This window comes from Rattus norvegicus, chromosome 2, assembly GCF_021556685.1.
Source record: "Rattus norvegicus strain SHRSP/BbbUtx chromosome 2, alternate assembly SHRSP_T2T, whole genome shotgun sequence".
NCBI lineage: Eukaryota > Metazoa > Chordata > Mammalia > Rodentia > Muridae > Rattus > Rattus norvegicus.
In genome coordinates, this window is record NC_141535.1 from 46085593 (window position 1) to 46100183 (window position 14591).

Genomic DNA, 14591 nt, shown 5'->3' on the forward strand with positions numbered 1-14591 from the left:
TCTTACGTACTTAAAACAAGTTTAAATTGCTATGAGAATTTTAGCTTCTTAGTGAGTGCGGAGGAATTGTGCATCCTTTTGCAAAAGCTCTGCTGAGGTAGTTACCCTTCTCCACGGGAAATGTCCACAGAGCATCACTGTGTTCCCAGACTTCCCTGTGACCAGCGCACGCTGCCATGTGCCCTACAGCTGCATGCTCCACAGACAGTGCATGCTGTTTTGGGTTCAAGCCTTCTTTATGCTCAGACATCTTATTGAATAGTACAGGAGCCTTCATTTCCAAAGACACATCTATCAGTATTCAGTGTAAAAAATTAAACTGAGGATCTTAAGGTATCTGTGGATTCCTTAAAACATCAGTAAGTTCAAACCCAGAGGGATTCCACCTGTAATTCCTCCTACAGGAGACTGGAAGCAGTGAGGTCAACGTGGAAAACAAATGCAGCCCTCTGGAGGCCCTGACACGCCACTCAAAAACTATAGTAAAGCTATCACTTATTAACACGAATCAGACCCTTGTGAAAAATAACTGACCCCAAAACCAAACGGTTTCATAGCTATACATCTTTAATGTTTGCTTTGCTGGCTGACAGTTGAACTCTCGAGTTTCTGCATTATCTGTTATACTGTTATCTTATTTAAATATGTGAAGAAAATTCCAGCTTATGTAATTGTATAATTGGAAAAGAAGTAGTACTTTTCATAGCCTTGGCAGATACTTGTAAATGCATCACAGTGTAGTTCCTCATTCCAGTTGTATGATCAGAAACTCTTAAAATCCATTGGGTTCCCTTGCTCTTTGCTTTTCTTTTCCTGAATGATTTTGTGACATCGTCTTTGGTGAATTCACAGAGTTTTCTATAGGTCTCAGATGTTCACACACGTCTTTATATGTCATGAAAACTCAACGTCCATTAATACCACCACCAGCTTCATCCAAAAAGGTCTTCAAATTTTGAAAAGCCATCACACTCAAAGTAGCAAATGCCAGGTTCTCTGAAATCCTAGTTCGTATCAAAAACTATCAGGAACAAATACTGTCTGTTGTTTTCCTTAAATGCAAAACTCATCAACATTCATTTGAAGGAAATGTCAGTTCATCACCAAGTGTTGATGGCTGCTGTGAGCTGCATTTTAAGGAACATTTGTCGAGACTGTTCAGCCCAGCTACACTGCACAATTGCTTTTCCTCAAGACACCCATGTCCTTGGGTGTACAGATATGCATGATTGCTTCCCATGTGAACACACAGAATATTAAAATGATAAATATTCCAAGCATGAGATCCAATAAGCTAAGCTTTGCTCCTTGCACCCCATGGGTGGTGAAATCCAACCCAGGCCTTGAGCCTATGAGGTAACTGTGGACCACTGAGCTGAATCCCCAGCCCTCTCACCGACATGGTTAATAAATATTTTTTCTTGTTTTGTTTTCTATCGAAAGTGTTGGCAGTGAGAACTCCATTATAGAATACAAGCAGGTGCCTTTGCTCTTATGTGTTGCTTTTGTAAATCATATGGTGTCTTGCACTGTTATGAGAGCACTATTTACCTCAAAGTCTTCCTGAAACAGAATTCACAGTCACACTTGGAGAAACAGCCACTACTTTGGAAAATTAACAATAGTTTTTCTTTTAGTAAAACTACAATGGTACAGAAAGTTGAGGGTTGAACTTCTGGGTGAATAATCAAATCTCTATACCTAATATCTCTGTCATTTATCCAGATGTATGCTAACCACATACTAGCATAAATAATTTTCCTTACTTTTCACACATTGACAATATTCTCCCCCTTATCTTCCTATCCTCCACTTTTTTCTTTAGGTTTTCTTGTTTAGTGAAAATTCAGCTAGCTTCTTTCCAAATTGTTTAGGTAGTCCTTGATTATCCACATAAATAATGAAATTTTTAATGGTTTTTCTGTGTTCAGTCAAGTAACCTGTTGATTTTCTTGTTCTGCAATTTTATTATTTTTCTGTATCTTAATAGGCTTTATCATGGTTCTGTTTTCTCAAGATATTCCAAATAAAATTCTATCTAGAACGTGCACTCTGGTACATACTACTAGTTTGCACTTACACAATCTGCCTTTTTATTTAATTGGATTAGAAGGCTAATTTCACTGTCTCATTACCAGCACTGAGTAGCGAGTTTCAGTTTTGCTGGCAGATTAAAGACATTTTAAAGAGGTTAAGACTGAATTTATTCTCCTAAAGATTGATCATAATGTAACTTACCTGTCTTGTATCTTTTTCTTTCATATAAATGCTCTTCTACTAGCATTTTCCATGTGCTGATTCTTAACTTAATTATCGTGGGTGCTGGAGTGACCATGGCCTGTTTCTACCCAAACATAGGAGGGATCATAAGGTACGCTTCTGCAAATCATGCTCTGGTATTATTGTTGCTGTACATTTTTCAATTGAACGAATTTTCGGGCAGTGTTTAAGACTGATAGTGTTCCAGTAAACTTTCTGTATTTGTTGGGGGCTCATTAAATTCATTGTTGATGATCTCTGGTAGAGAAGAGGCTGTAGGAGCAAGTGTTCTGTGTCACCTGTTGGGGACAGTGTTCTGTGTCACCCATGGGGGAGAGTGTTCTGTGTCACCCATGGGAGAGTGTTCTGTGTCACCTGTGGGGAGAGTGTTCTGTGTCACCTGGGGGGAGAGTGTTCTGTGTCACCCGTGGGAGTGTTCTGTGTCGCCTGGGGGGAGAGTGTTCTGTGTCACCCGTGGGAGAGTGTTCTGTGTCACCTGTTGGGGACAGTTTTCTGTGTCACCTGTTGGGGACAGTGTTCTGTGTCACCTGTGGGGGAGAGTGTTCTGTGTCACCCGTGGGGGAGAGTGTTCTGTGTCACCTGTGCGGAGAGTGTTCTGTGTCACCCGTGGGAGAGTGTTCTGTGTCACCCGTGGGAGAGTGTTCTGTGTCACTTGTGGGAGAGTGTTCTGTGTCACCTGGGGGGAGAGTGTTCTGTGTCACCCATGGGAGAGTGTTCTGTGTCACCTGGGGGGGAGAGTGTTCTGTGTCACCCGTTGGGGACAGTGTTCTGTGTCACCTGGGGGGGGAGTGTTCTGTGTCACTCGTGGGAGAGTGTTCTGTGTCACCTGTGGGGAGAGTGTTCTGTGTCACCTGTGGGGAGAGTGTTCTGTGTCACCCGTGGGAGAGTGTTCTCTGTCACCCATGGGAGAGTGTTCTGTGTCACCCATGGGGGAGAGTGTTCTGTGTCACCTGTTGCGGACAGTGTTCTGTGTCACCTGTTGGGGACAGTGTTCTGTGTCACCCGTGGGGGACAGTGTTCTGTGTCACCCATTGGGGACAGTGTTCTGTGTCACCTGGGGGGGAGAGTGTTCTGTGTCACCTGTGGGGGAGAGTGTTCTGTGTCACCCGTGGGAGAGTGTTCTGTGTCGCCTGGGGGGAGAGTGTTCTGTGTCACCCGTGGGGGAGAGTGTTCTGTGTCACCTGTTGGGGACAGTGTTCTGTGTCACCTGTTGGGGACAGTGTTCTGTGTCACCCATGGGGGACAGTGTTCTGTGTCACCCGTGGGAGAGTGTTCTGTGTCACCCGTGGGAGTGTGTTCTGTGTCACCCGTGGGAGAGTGTTCTGTGTCACCCATGGGGAGAGAGTGTTCTGTGTCACCCATGGGGAGAGAGTGTTCTGTGTCACCTGTGGGAGAGTGTTCTGTGTCACCTGTGGGGAGAGAGTGTTCTGTGTCACCCATGGGGAGAGAGTGTTCTGTGTCACCTGTTGGGGACAGTGTTCTGTGTCACCCATGGGGGAGAGTGTTCTGTGTCACCTGTGGGGGAAAGTGTTCTGTGTCACCTGTGGGGAGAGTGTTCTGTGTCACCCCTGGGGGAGAGATCTGTGGAACCTGTGTACTATAAGGGACTTTAAGGTTCCTGTTAAAGAATTCCTTGAGAAAATGGGAGATTTCCTGCTTCTCTGTCACAAACTTATTTAAGGATTTCTGTCATCCTTAATAATTATTACACTGAATGCCACAGACAAATTCATCTTTTCTCATTCATAAACAGGTGCTCACAAATCCTGAATGACTTGATAAAGATAAAACACTGAGTCCAGGGGAGTCATAGCTCATTTGGTAGTGTGCTTTGGCCCCAGGGCTCCATATGGTGTTTGACCTACCCCCATTTAGGAAGCGGAGGCAGGAGAACCAGTTCAAGAGCATCTTCAGCTATATAACAAGTTCAAGGCCAGCTTGGTCTACATGAGATCCTTTCTCAATAAAAAATCAAAGATGAAAGCCTGTCTCCAGATGTTTCTGAGATTTAAGGAAGAATAAAAAACTCTACCATGCAGATGTACAATGAGGGAATAATATTTTTATAAATTTAAATGAAACAAGTTTTAAACTCACGTCAGTAACAAATGACAGTGAGACCGAGTACTGTTTAAACCACACTGTATTTACTTGATTATAAAGCTTTAGAAATGCAGTAAGACTGTTTAAGCAGAACGTTTTATTTTTGCAGGTACTCGGGAGCAGCGTGCGGCCTGGCTTTCGTGTTCATATACCCTTCTCTCATCTATATACTCTCCCAGCACCAAGAGGAGCGTCTGACATGGCCTAAGTTAGTGTTTCACATCATCATCATCATTTTGGGCCTGGCGAACCTGATTGCTCAGTTTTTCATGTGAAAACCGTTTTCTCAAGATTCCTCATGGTGTTCTGAACCTTGGCAACGGTTCTGCATAAAAGAACTTGAAAATGCTGTCACTGCTGTAATTCTAAGTGTTCTTCTAGGATAACTGGAAGCGAGGGAAATGACGGTCTGCTCATAAGTATTTTTGTACTCGAGCCGGGAGGGAGTAAGTATTAAGGGTGTTTTTTCTCAGTGACCCTCATTCCCATGTATCCAAGTAGAAATGTGGGAGGAATCCTACTGATTTTCTGAGGATAAGCTTCCACCTACAGCAAGGAATCTCAGGGGTGTTGGGTCAAGGCATGTTGCCAGACCCTGTGTGCTTCAGTGTGTGCTCCTCCACTGTCTTACTTGCTGGACCATTTCTACAGTTTGCCCAAACCTCTGTTGTCTCCAACAGTAAAACAAATACCTCATTTTAAAAGAAGTTTCCATGGCATCATTATTAATGGGATGGATTCCTAACTCAATACTTAATCTGAAGAACAAAAAAATTCTAAATAGTGTGAGTCCAGCAGAAACTGGGTATAAACTAGGGCCAGTGGGATAGTTGGTATGTCAGTGAGCGCTTAGTTGGTAGGATAAGAGGATCTGGAGGTTGAGATTGTCCTCAGTTTCACGGTCAGTTTGATTGTCTCTTGGTGAGGGGGTTAGTTTTTTCCTTGAGAAAGGGTTTCTCTATGTAGCCCTGGCTGTACTGAAATTCACTCTGGTTTTGACTAGTTTGAAACCAACCTGGCCGTATAAAGCCTTGTCTCAAGACACTAAAAGAAAAAAGAGAACACCAAAAGAAATCAGGGGTCAGATCAACTGTGCAGAAGTTGTTGCTACCTGACTCTTAGTTCTAGTCTAATCCCAATGACGTAGATTAAGCTTACAATTCCCAAACCAGATCTCACACCTGAACAAAAGCCACTGTCCTTTCCTCTTGTGCTCTTGAAAATTCCATGGACCGTTAGGAAGCCCAGTGGAGGAAGCCCAAGTGGAGCTGGGTATATGCAGTTCTTCAGAGGAGAAAGGAATAGCTAGGAAGGGGTAGACCAGTGTATCCTGAGTCATCATGGTTCAGTGTGGCCTCCAAGAGCCAACACCATCTACCTGCTCCTATAACAGGAAGGGAAGAGGTAGGTCTCTGCAAGAAAAGCTTCTGACAAAGATAAACCCAGATTCTTAGAGGTAACACTCTTGCCATCTTCCTTCTGAACAAAAAACTAAACCAGAGCCCAAATCTGTCTGTCTTCTGTGTAACACAATCTGTGGTCTACCCGCGACTATAGGCATTTAGATTTCTCTAATTTTGACTAAATTGTTTAAAGTATATCATGACTCGACATCCCAGGACAGTGTCATGTTCTTCAAAAAAACCACGTAACATGTTTTTCATAAATCTAGTAAGCAGCCCCAGATTGTAGACTAGCTTTAATTTCTTTTAGCACAGCTTCACGTCCTATCAGAGCAGGGTCCATGTTTATAGGGATCTGTAACTTCTTAACACTTTCTAAATTCTCATCATGAAAACTGTCAAGCAAGTACACAAATAGAATAATACAGAAACCCTACACCCATCCCTGGGTTTGGTGATTATAGAATTAGCTGAATTCGCGTTACCTGCTCCCTCCTGCTTTTTCTTTTCTACTGACACATTTAAAACCAGCCTCAGACGTTATGTCATTTCATTTCTACAAACCTTGATATTCAGCTAATAGCTCAAACTCTGAACCTAGTTACATTTATCATAGAGCTAGTCAAAAGCTCTGGCTCTCAGAAGCAGCCTTAGATGTTGGGATGAATGGGAACCCATGCTCGAGAAACTCAGAACTTCGTGACTGTAGGGTCTGTGTTAAGAGACATTTGAGTCACAGCTGGGTGTTGTAGGGGTCGTCCCTGACGTGGTCGCACTATGTTCTCAGTAGTTTCTTTTGTCTCTGAGAACTTTAGAGACGATGTCCACTCCTTTTCTTCTCCCCAAAGACGTTCTTGAATGAACGCTTTGACCCTGTTTTATCAACCAAGGATCACTGGGTGTACTTTTGCCAGTGTCATGGATTAAAAACAAATACGGCAAGGGATGCGACCCTCCAGGCGAAAACACAATACGGGTTTATGCTTTGTTTCCTTAAGAACACGCAACAATTTAGACCTGCTCCTGATGTCCTGTCGGACAAGCCAAATGACTCTGTCTCCTTTCGTTTCTGTTTTCCCCTTACACCCTTGGCCTGTCACTTGTCGTAGTCAGAGAATGTGCACATGAGAGTGTGTGTCCTGGCTCGCATGAGAATGGTGAGGTAGGAAACCGCATGCAGCTATTCCCCTTTCTCTCTCCGCCCTCATCTCCGATTTCTAATTAAGCCAGTTCCACCTTCTCAACCTGCTGCAGCCGGCCTTGGGACTGCACTTCTTTAACACACACCCGAGGACATTAAAATTTAAAATAAGCTGTACAGCAAGATAGTCCTTAGAAACCTTGTGGATGAACTTGAACTATGCTAATATTAAAAACTAGAAAAGGAAAAAGTTAGAGGTAAGTCTTATACCTGTGGACGTGGGCGGGGGTACCAAATCACTGGCATCGGCACACTCCAACAATGTGTTTGGATGAGGAATAAGTAATTGTGCCCCTTGGAAGAGGCTGTTTTAAAGGGAAATGCGTCGTTTACATTAAATGTGTTTTAGAAGTGCTGTTCCACTACTCGCTGTAGCTGTGGGCGTGCTCTCTGCTTCTACTTGAAACTTACCAAGGTGATGTTTGATGTGTGTTTTTAATCATCATTCCCTTAAGTATTCTGTTTAAATAATTGAACAGTCAGCAACGCGCATGGCTTTGGAGGAGCTAAAGACATGTGAGACAGCACTCGTGTCCTAGAGAAGCTTTAAAAAAAAAAAACTAATGAAGAAAGAGCGTGCCCAACAGCACACAAAGCAGTGAACATCGTGAGAGCAGCAGCGAGTCACTGGGGGCTGGGGGCGTGACAGAGGAGGAGGGACTGCTCAGAAGCAAAGGGCCCATTATCAATTTCCTCCTGTTCCCCCAGATTGCACTCACTGTGCTCACCAGCTAACAGGGATATGTTGCATGTATTTGCTTCTTGGAAATTTGCAGATTCCCTCTAAAACGTCTTTGGTGACATCGACTTGCTCCTTTAAGCTTGTTCTTCTTCATTAACCCTGGACTATTTATTTCCTATGGCTCAATGGACAGAAAGCGTAACTGATTAATGTGGGATGTAATTAGTAATACACTGGGTGCTAACAAATGTGTATAAGGTTTCCAAATTCTCCACTTCTTTAAATATGAATGTTCAGAATGTCAAATGTTTACATTCATTGATGTAACAGTGTTTTTGTTTTGTTTTGTTTCTGTCACTGTGATAAAATACTATGACCAAAAAAAGCAAGAGTTTACTTTGGCTTACAATTCCAAAGAGGGAGTCCATAATGCCCAGGAAGGCACGGGAGCAGGCACCAGAGCAAGGCTGGCAAATCACGTTTCATCTGCATGTGGGACAGCAAGAGTGGGAGTGTCCAGTGTAAGGAGACTATAAACTCACAGGCCACCGGCAATGACGGACTCCTCCAGTAGCGCTTCATAACCTCCCTCAACAATGGGTCCCCAAACCAGCTGTGGACCAAGTGTTCAGACACATAAGCGCATGAGGAACTTCTCACTGAAACCCTCACAGTTGCTAGCGGCAGGGATATATGCCGCACAGTTCCCTTACACCGCATTGATGTGTTGCTCTTTAGAAGTTGGTGGTGACTCGGATTTTGTGTTTAACTCAACTTCATACCAACTTGAATGCCCCAAAACAAATCCTAGCCTAGTTGGTGTTGACCAATAGCATGCTACCCAGCCTGTGATAGGAAGTGAAACGGATCCCTGGTCTCTCACACTGACATGGCTGGCCCCACTCGCAGTCTGGCACCGACCTCACTGAAGATTGTATAAGCTCATGTTGTAAAGCAGCTCCGACAGGAACCTCAGAACCCAAACCACATTCTCTGATGTGTTATCTGTCTGTTTATAGAAAAAAAAAAAAGAAATCAGAATTATTTTGAAGAAAAATATCTCTGGGGTTTTATTAGTGCGGTTTGGCTAGGAAATACTGTGGCCTCCTAACATTGGTGCTGGCAGAAGCAGTTGGGTTCCCTCCTCTGCAGGCCGAATTTCTCAAGTGGCTATGCCTGTGTCTCATGTCTCACAGTAAGTGGCCTTCTTTAATGTCCTGATCTTCTGGAAAGGCATATATCACATTAATGGGGACCCAGGGGACCATCCCTGTAAACCAGGGTGCTCTCTCCCTCTAAGAACGTTTTTCACGACTGGCACTTTAGGTAAGTGTTGGCCAGTTTCTGGCCAAAAGCCCTGGAAAAGTCATAACTTTCCAGAACCTTTAACGCTAATAAAGAACACTAATTTTCCGGCTTCTTAAAGTAAAGTCACTTTTTTCCCCACCAAATATGGATTTTTTTTTTCTTGATTTCCCAACTGTTCTGAAAAGGTAAAGTAAGACTGTTTTAAATGTTTAAAATGGCATGGTGTTTCCTGCAAACTGTGCCATGTGGTCCCAGAGCAGGGATGAGCGCCACCACTCTGACACCCCACTCCCTCAGTCCCACCAGCCCGGTAAGTGATATTTAGTCACAGCAGGCCTCAGGATACATTCGGTGATTAGCTAGTCAAGATTCCACTTCAATAGAACGTAGGATTAGATGCTGTTCTTTTATCTAGGATTTTCTTATGAACTCTACCCCCCCCCCAAGATAATGTGGGGACAGAGGTGTGGCTTAGTGCACAGGATTGGCCTCGAAAGTATGAGGTCCCAGGTTTAACCCAAAGTATTCCCCAGGAGGAGTAAAAAAAAAAAAAAAAAATAGGTCAGTCAGGTTCCGGATTGATCGTTCAATACGTAAGTACTTCCCGGATGCCTGACCTTGTGTTAAGCACTTAGCTGCTGTGGTGAGCAGGCAGGGTGGAGGGTGGAGGGTGGAGGGTGGAGCATCCTTTCCACCCTCTGACCACCGAGTCACCTTCCTTATGTGCCACTGAAATGCCAGGCTCCTGCCCTCTGGACACTGTCTCTGGCGAGCACGCTGGCAGGTGATCTGGAGCTGAGTGTGGAAGCCCAGTGTCCCGAGCGGGACTTCCTGGAGGGAGCTGTGTTTTTCAGATGTGTTTCCACATCCCAGCTTCACCGTGCCACTTCATTACTTGTACAAGACCAGAAGGTCCCACAGAAGAACAGACACGGGATGGACTTCAGGCGAATCACTGCATCGTTGCTCCATTATTTACAGAGAGATATCTAAGATAGATCATGGCAGAGAAGATGTGCAGGAATATGTGTGTACATCCCTTCTAATAGATAAATGTCTTTTAAGATAAATAACTTCGAGTACCTTGTTATTGGGACTCTGTCAGGCTCTCCCGGCTTTGAACGCACTATGTAGCCAATGATGGCCCCGAGATTTGTGTCTCTCTCCTCCACCTCCCAAAGCCAGGAGCACAGGGAGGGCTCCACCATGCCCTGCTGAGGACCTTTGCTTACAAGGACAGGCCCAGGTTTTATGCTGGCTGTCACCTACACAGTTTGGCGTTACCCCTTTAAAGAAAAACTCATGATCTGGAGTCTCAGATAGGAAGCAGTGCATACAAGCGAGGAACCCTGATTCAGCTGTGCGAGTGTTAAGATTAGATCATACACAGGCCATTTGGGACAGCCAGGAAGCGTAAGAGTAATGGGCACCATGCCTGGTTTTCTCTGTGACCTGGAGAACTACCTTTGCCAAACCTGAGCTTTTATTTCTGGAGGGTGCCAATCTAGTAATGGTTAATTTGGGATCCAAATAGGAGCGCCCGAGCCTGGGGATGAGTCTTACAAGCTATTACTTTTTTTAAAAACTATTTGTTTTGTTGTATTGTTTTGAGACAGAGTCTAATTGTGTACCCTTCTCTGGCCTCAAATTTGTGACCCTCCTCCTGCCTGTCTCCATGGGCTGGGATTGCAGGCCTGCACCACCACACCTAGGTTTTGTTTTTTTAATCTTTACAGAGATACTACCCTGTTCAAAAGTGTACTAATTTGTACACAGTGGTTCCCCCTTATCTGAGGGATGAGAAACCTTTGGGGCTCTTGGTATAGCAAAACAACTTCTAAGGCAACTTTTAAGTAAGGTAACATTTATCTATTTATGTTCTGTCCACACTAGTAAAGAATGTTTCCATTAAAGATACACTTTGAAGGACTACCTGCTTTAGGAAGTAAATAGGAAATGTATGTCATTCTCTGAAGAGAGGAAACTAAACTTTGATTCAAATCAATAATCCTGCTCCTCAGTGCCATGCATGCTCAGAGCTCAGGCCAGTGCTGGAGACCTGTACTGATGGTCCTTTGGAAACTGAAGACGGTATCAGTTTTCCCAGTGCTACCAGAACTCAGCTTAGCCTGAGACTGTGCCTCTCCCCAAGAAATCCTTCCCACCACAGTGGAAAAGTGGGCATGGGCTTTGAAACAGAGAACTACAATTAGAAGACAGCTCAAGAACGAACAAATGGCCACAGCATGACCCGGGTAAACGGGTGACACACACTCAGCGAGCGCAGCCAGGTGTACAAAACACAAACCAGCATTTGCTTCTCTTGATGACCTGACAAGAAAGGCAAGTGGGTTAAACCAGGCAATGTAAAGCAGTTGTTTCTAGGGTGGGCGTGGGGCAAAGGTTACCCATAAATAACCAAGGGAGACTTCCTAGAGATGCAGGAGCATGGGTTGTGATATTAGTTACCGGAAGCCTATTCGCTGGGATGTGGACACACTTATCTCTTTATGATTTAATGGGGGGAAGCAAAAAACCTAAGGGCCAAAAGGAATACTGTGTTGCTATTCAAAATAACTTCACAAATGTATAGCAAAAAAACCATAAACACATATGTCAGGTCAAAACCAAATGTGTGAAGTTTAAGACCTTTGTTCAGACATATGCATGGGAAGGGGGCTTGAAGCTTAACATATATGAACACTCATTACCTCTGGCTGTATTTTATTGGCTCGTTTACCCATATCTAAACTGTTGAAATGTGTTGTTTTGTGAAGTCAATGTAATAAATGCTTTTTCTTTAAAAAAAACTTGTTATCACTTAAAGCAATAGCTGCGTTTTTTGATATTAGTAGCCAGAGATCTGCCAGGCCTGGTAATGCATGCCTTTGATCCTGCGATAGCTGAGTTTGAGGCCAACCAAGGCTTCATAGTGAGACCCTGTCCCCAAAACAAATCCCAGACCAGTGAGATGGCTCAGTGAGTAAAGACACTGGCCGCTAAACCTGTCAACCTACGTACGTACGTTTGCTCTCTGGGACGCACCATGGTGGAAGGAAAGCACTGACTCTTGAAAGCTGTTCTCTGAACTCCACCTATATGCTTCTCACACACACACACACACACACACACACACACACACACACATACACACACACATACATTCCATAACTATGCTTTCAGTGGCTTTTTGTTGGGGGATGGGTTGTGTGGTGGGTTTTATTTTTCTTTGAAGAAGGGATGGGAAGGCCTCACTACATAATCTGTTGCCTATGAAGTCAGTGTTCGTTGCTTCATAAAAATGGTAACAATAATTTGGGCGTGGTCATCCATACCTCTAATCCCACTGAAGACTGAGGAGGGTGAATTGCTATAAAAGGAGACCCTGGGGGTTGGGGATTTAGCTCAGTGGTCCCCAGCTCCGGAAAAAAAAAAAAGAAAAAAGAATAAATAAATAAATAAATAAATAAATAAATAAATAAATAAATAAATAAAAGGAGACCCTATCTCAAAACAATACTAAGAGTGGCCATCAAATTCTATACCCACCTTTCCTATAGACTGAACATTTAACACACGTTTCAGGGTTATTCACCCAGCCTTCATTACAAACCCCCTTTAGACACAGCTGTGGTCTGCAGGGTAGAAGGACCAACCCAGAGAATAAAGTCTAAACCCCTTAAATCGCTACCCAAGTCCCGCTTTTATCACAGTTTTTATGCCCACCCAACTTCACTCCAGCTTTGCTCCTTTATTTCACCTGCTTTTCTGGGTGAGCTCTGGGCCTTTCCCTCTGCACCTTTTCTGGCATTGCTTGCAAATCCTCTTCTGATCCAGGCATCTGTCTCCCCACGATGCAACTCCTTATGCAAGGTATTTACAATGGCTCTCAAGTGAGTGAGCCCTTGTCCTCTGGGGTCTAAAGGGTAGTTAGGGGCAGGTGTGTGACTAATACTACAGAAGGGAGTGAATGCATGAAAGTTTGCCCACTTCGGGAACGTAGTCTGCTTAAATTCTACTAAGTAGGGCTGCTACTGAATTGTACCCTGTACTCCTAAGTACCTGCTTTGCACAGGGTTCTGGGTCTGATCCTCTGCATTGATTTAAATGCTAATTATACATCAGCAATATAGAAGCTTCCAAGGAATATCCAGATGTGTTTGAGTCTCTGGATGTTGTTCCCAGTTGACAGAATTAATCAGTCCATGCAAAACATAACAGCCCATAACAGCAGGGAGCAATTCTTCGCTTGTCTGTTATCTTGAAGTCCCCTAAGGCGTGTGAATGTCCAAGCCCAGTGCTGGAGGGGCACAGCATCTGCTGGGATGGCACAACCAGTGAGAGCATGTCTGAGGTGCTGCTGGCTGAAGCACCGCATGAGCCAACACTGGGATCAGAACAGGATGCTTGCCCGGATAGTCAGGCTCAGACTCAGCAGGAAACGACACCCTTGCAAAGCGTTAGTCAATCCGTGTCCACTGGGCCAACCACCTTCCAGGCCTTAGAGTCATTTCAAAAGGAAGCATCCATCTGGTCACGCTCAGGTGACCACTGGTTTTTCTGGGGATGCTCTGAGCCTTTCCTCCCGGAACCTGTTTTAAGCTTCCCCCAGATAAACAGAGCAGATTCTACCACTGACGTCATTAAAAAGGAACGAAAGAAAAACTAGAGAATGCAATAGAGAAGCTAGAGTAAGGAAAGCCCCATTCCACTGTCAGGTTAGCATCTTGGCGTCCAGCAGGAAAATGCATTCAAACATGATTCCTGTGACGTGTCGACACTGTAGCAATTATTTTGTTTTTAAGAACTATGTATACATAATACATAATTCTTTGCATTATGTGTATGGGAGCTTATAATTTATACTCATCAGTATAGGGACACCTACTTGTCTGGACCCCACATTGTGAATTATTTGCTCATGTGTTCTGGTACACCATAAGTTTGTCTAGTGCCTTTGGAGGCCAGAAGAGGGCCCAGAACTGGAGTTAGAGTGACGAGTTGCCATATGGATGCTGGGAATTGAACGGTAGTGGTGTGGAAGGCCTGTGCTTTTAGCTGGTGAGCTGTCTCTCCTGCCCTGTTTTGTTATTAATCATTTCCCATGAACTTGGAATTTGAAAGGCTTTCCTGTGTGGCATCTTGTCATTTCATTGGCCCGCAGTCGGTTGAACATTCCTCCCAAGCTGTACTATTTGGATGAGGTTTTTCTTTTTAATCAAAAACTATCACATACATATCTCCATTTACTTTAAATAAATTCTAGAAAGAATTGGTGAGTCCAAGACTGCATTATTTATCAAGGTTTTGTCTTCATAACAATTACACTGATTCGGAACTGAAGACGTAGCTCAATGGGTAGCGTGCATGCTCACCTTACACAAAGCTCTAGGTTTGTCCCACAGCATAGACTAGACATGACAGCACACTCCTGTAATGCTAGCACTCGGGGGTAAAGGTAAGAGAGTCACAAGTTCAAGGCCATTCTTGACTACCTAGCAAGTTCAAGGTCAGCCTAAAACAAATTAAAGTCTTGGTAAGAAAGAACAAGGTAAGGGAAGAAAATTATACTGATTTATTAATTTATACTCACAAAGTGTACTTTCTAGCATGC

The 14591-nt window shown here is 43.9% G+C and overlaps 1 protein-coding gene across 12 annotated transcripts in view; it reads left to right on the plus strand.

Moving 5' to 3' along the window:
- The window catches only part of Slc38a9 (solute carrier family 38, member 9), a 76583-nt gene extending 71496 nt beyond the window's left edge, over positions 1-5087 (plus strand). For 11 of the 12 annotated variants that reach the window (XM_087621713.1, XM_087621711.1, XM_087621710.1 and 8 more), the window contains 2 exons: positions 2282-2371; positions 4493-5087. In XM_087621713.1, coding sequence (XP_087477839.1) covers positions 2282-2371; positions 4493-4658 — 256 coding nt within the window. In that variant the 3' untranslated portion in view covers positions 4659-5087. The remainder of the gene's footprint in view (positions 1-2281; positions 2372-4492) is intronic. The other variant, NM_001035251.1, reaches the window with a different exon arrangement.
- Positions 5088-14591: the final 9504 nt, after the last annotated feature.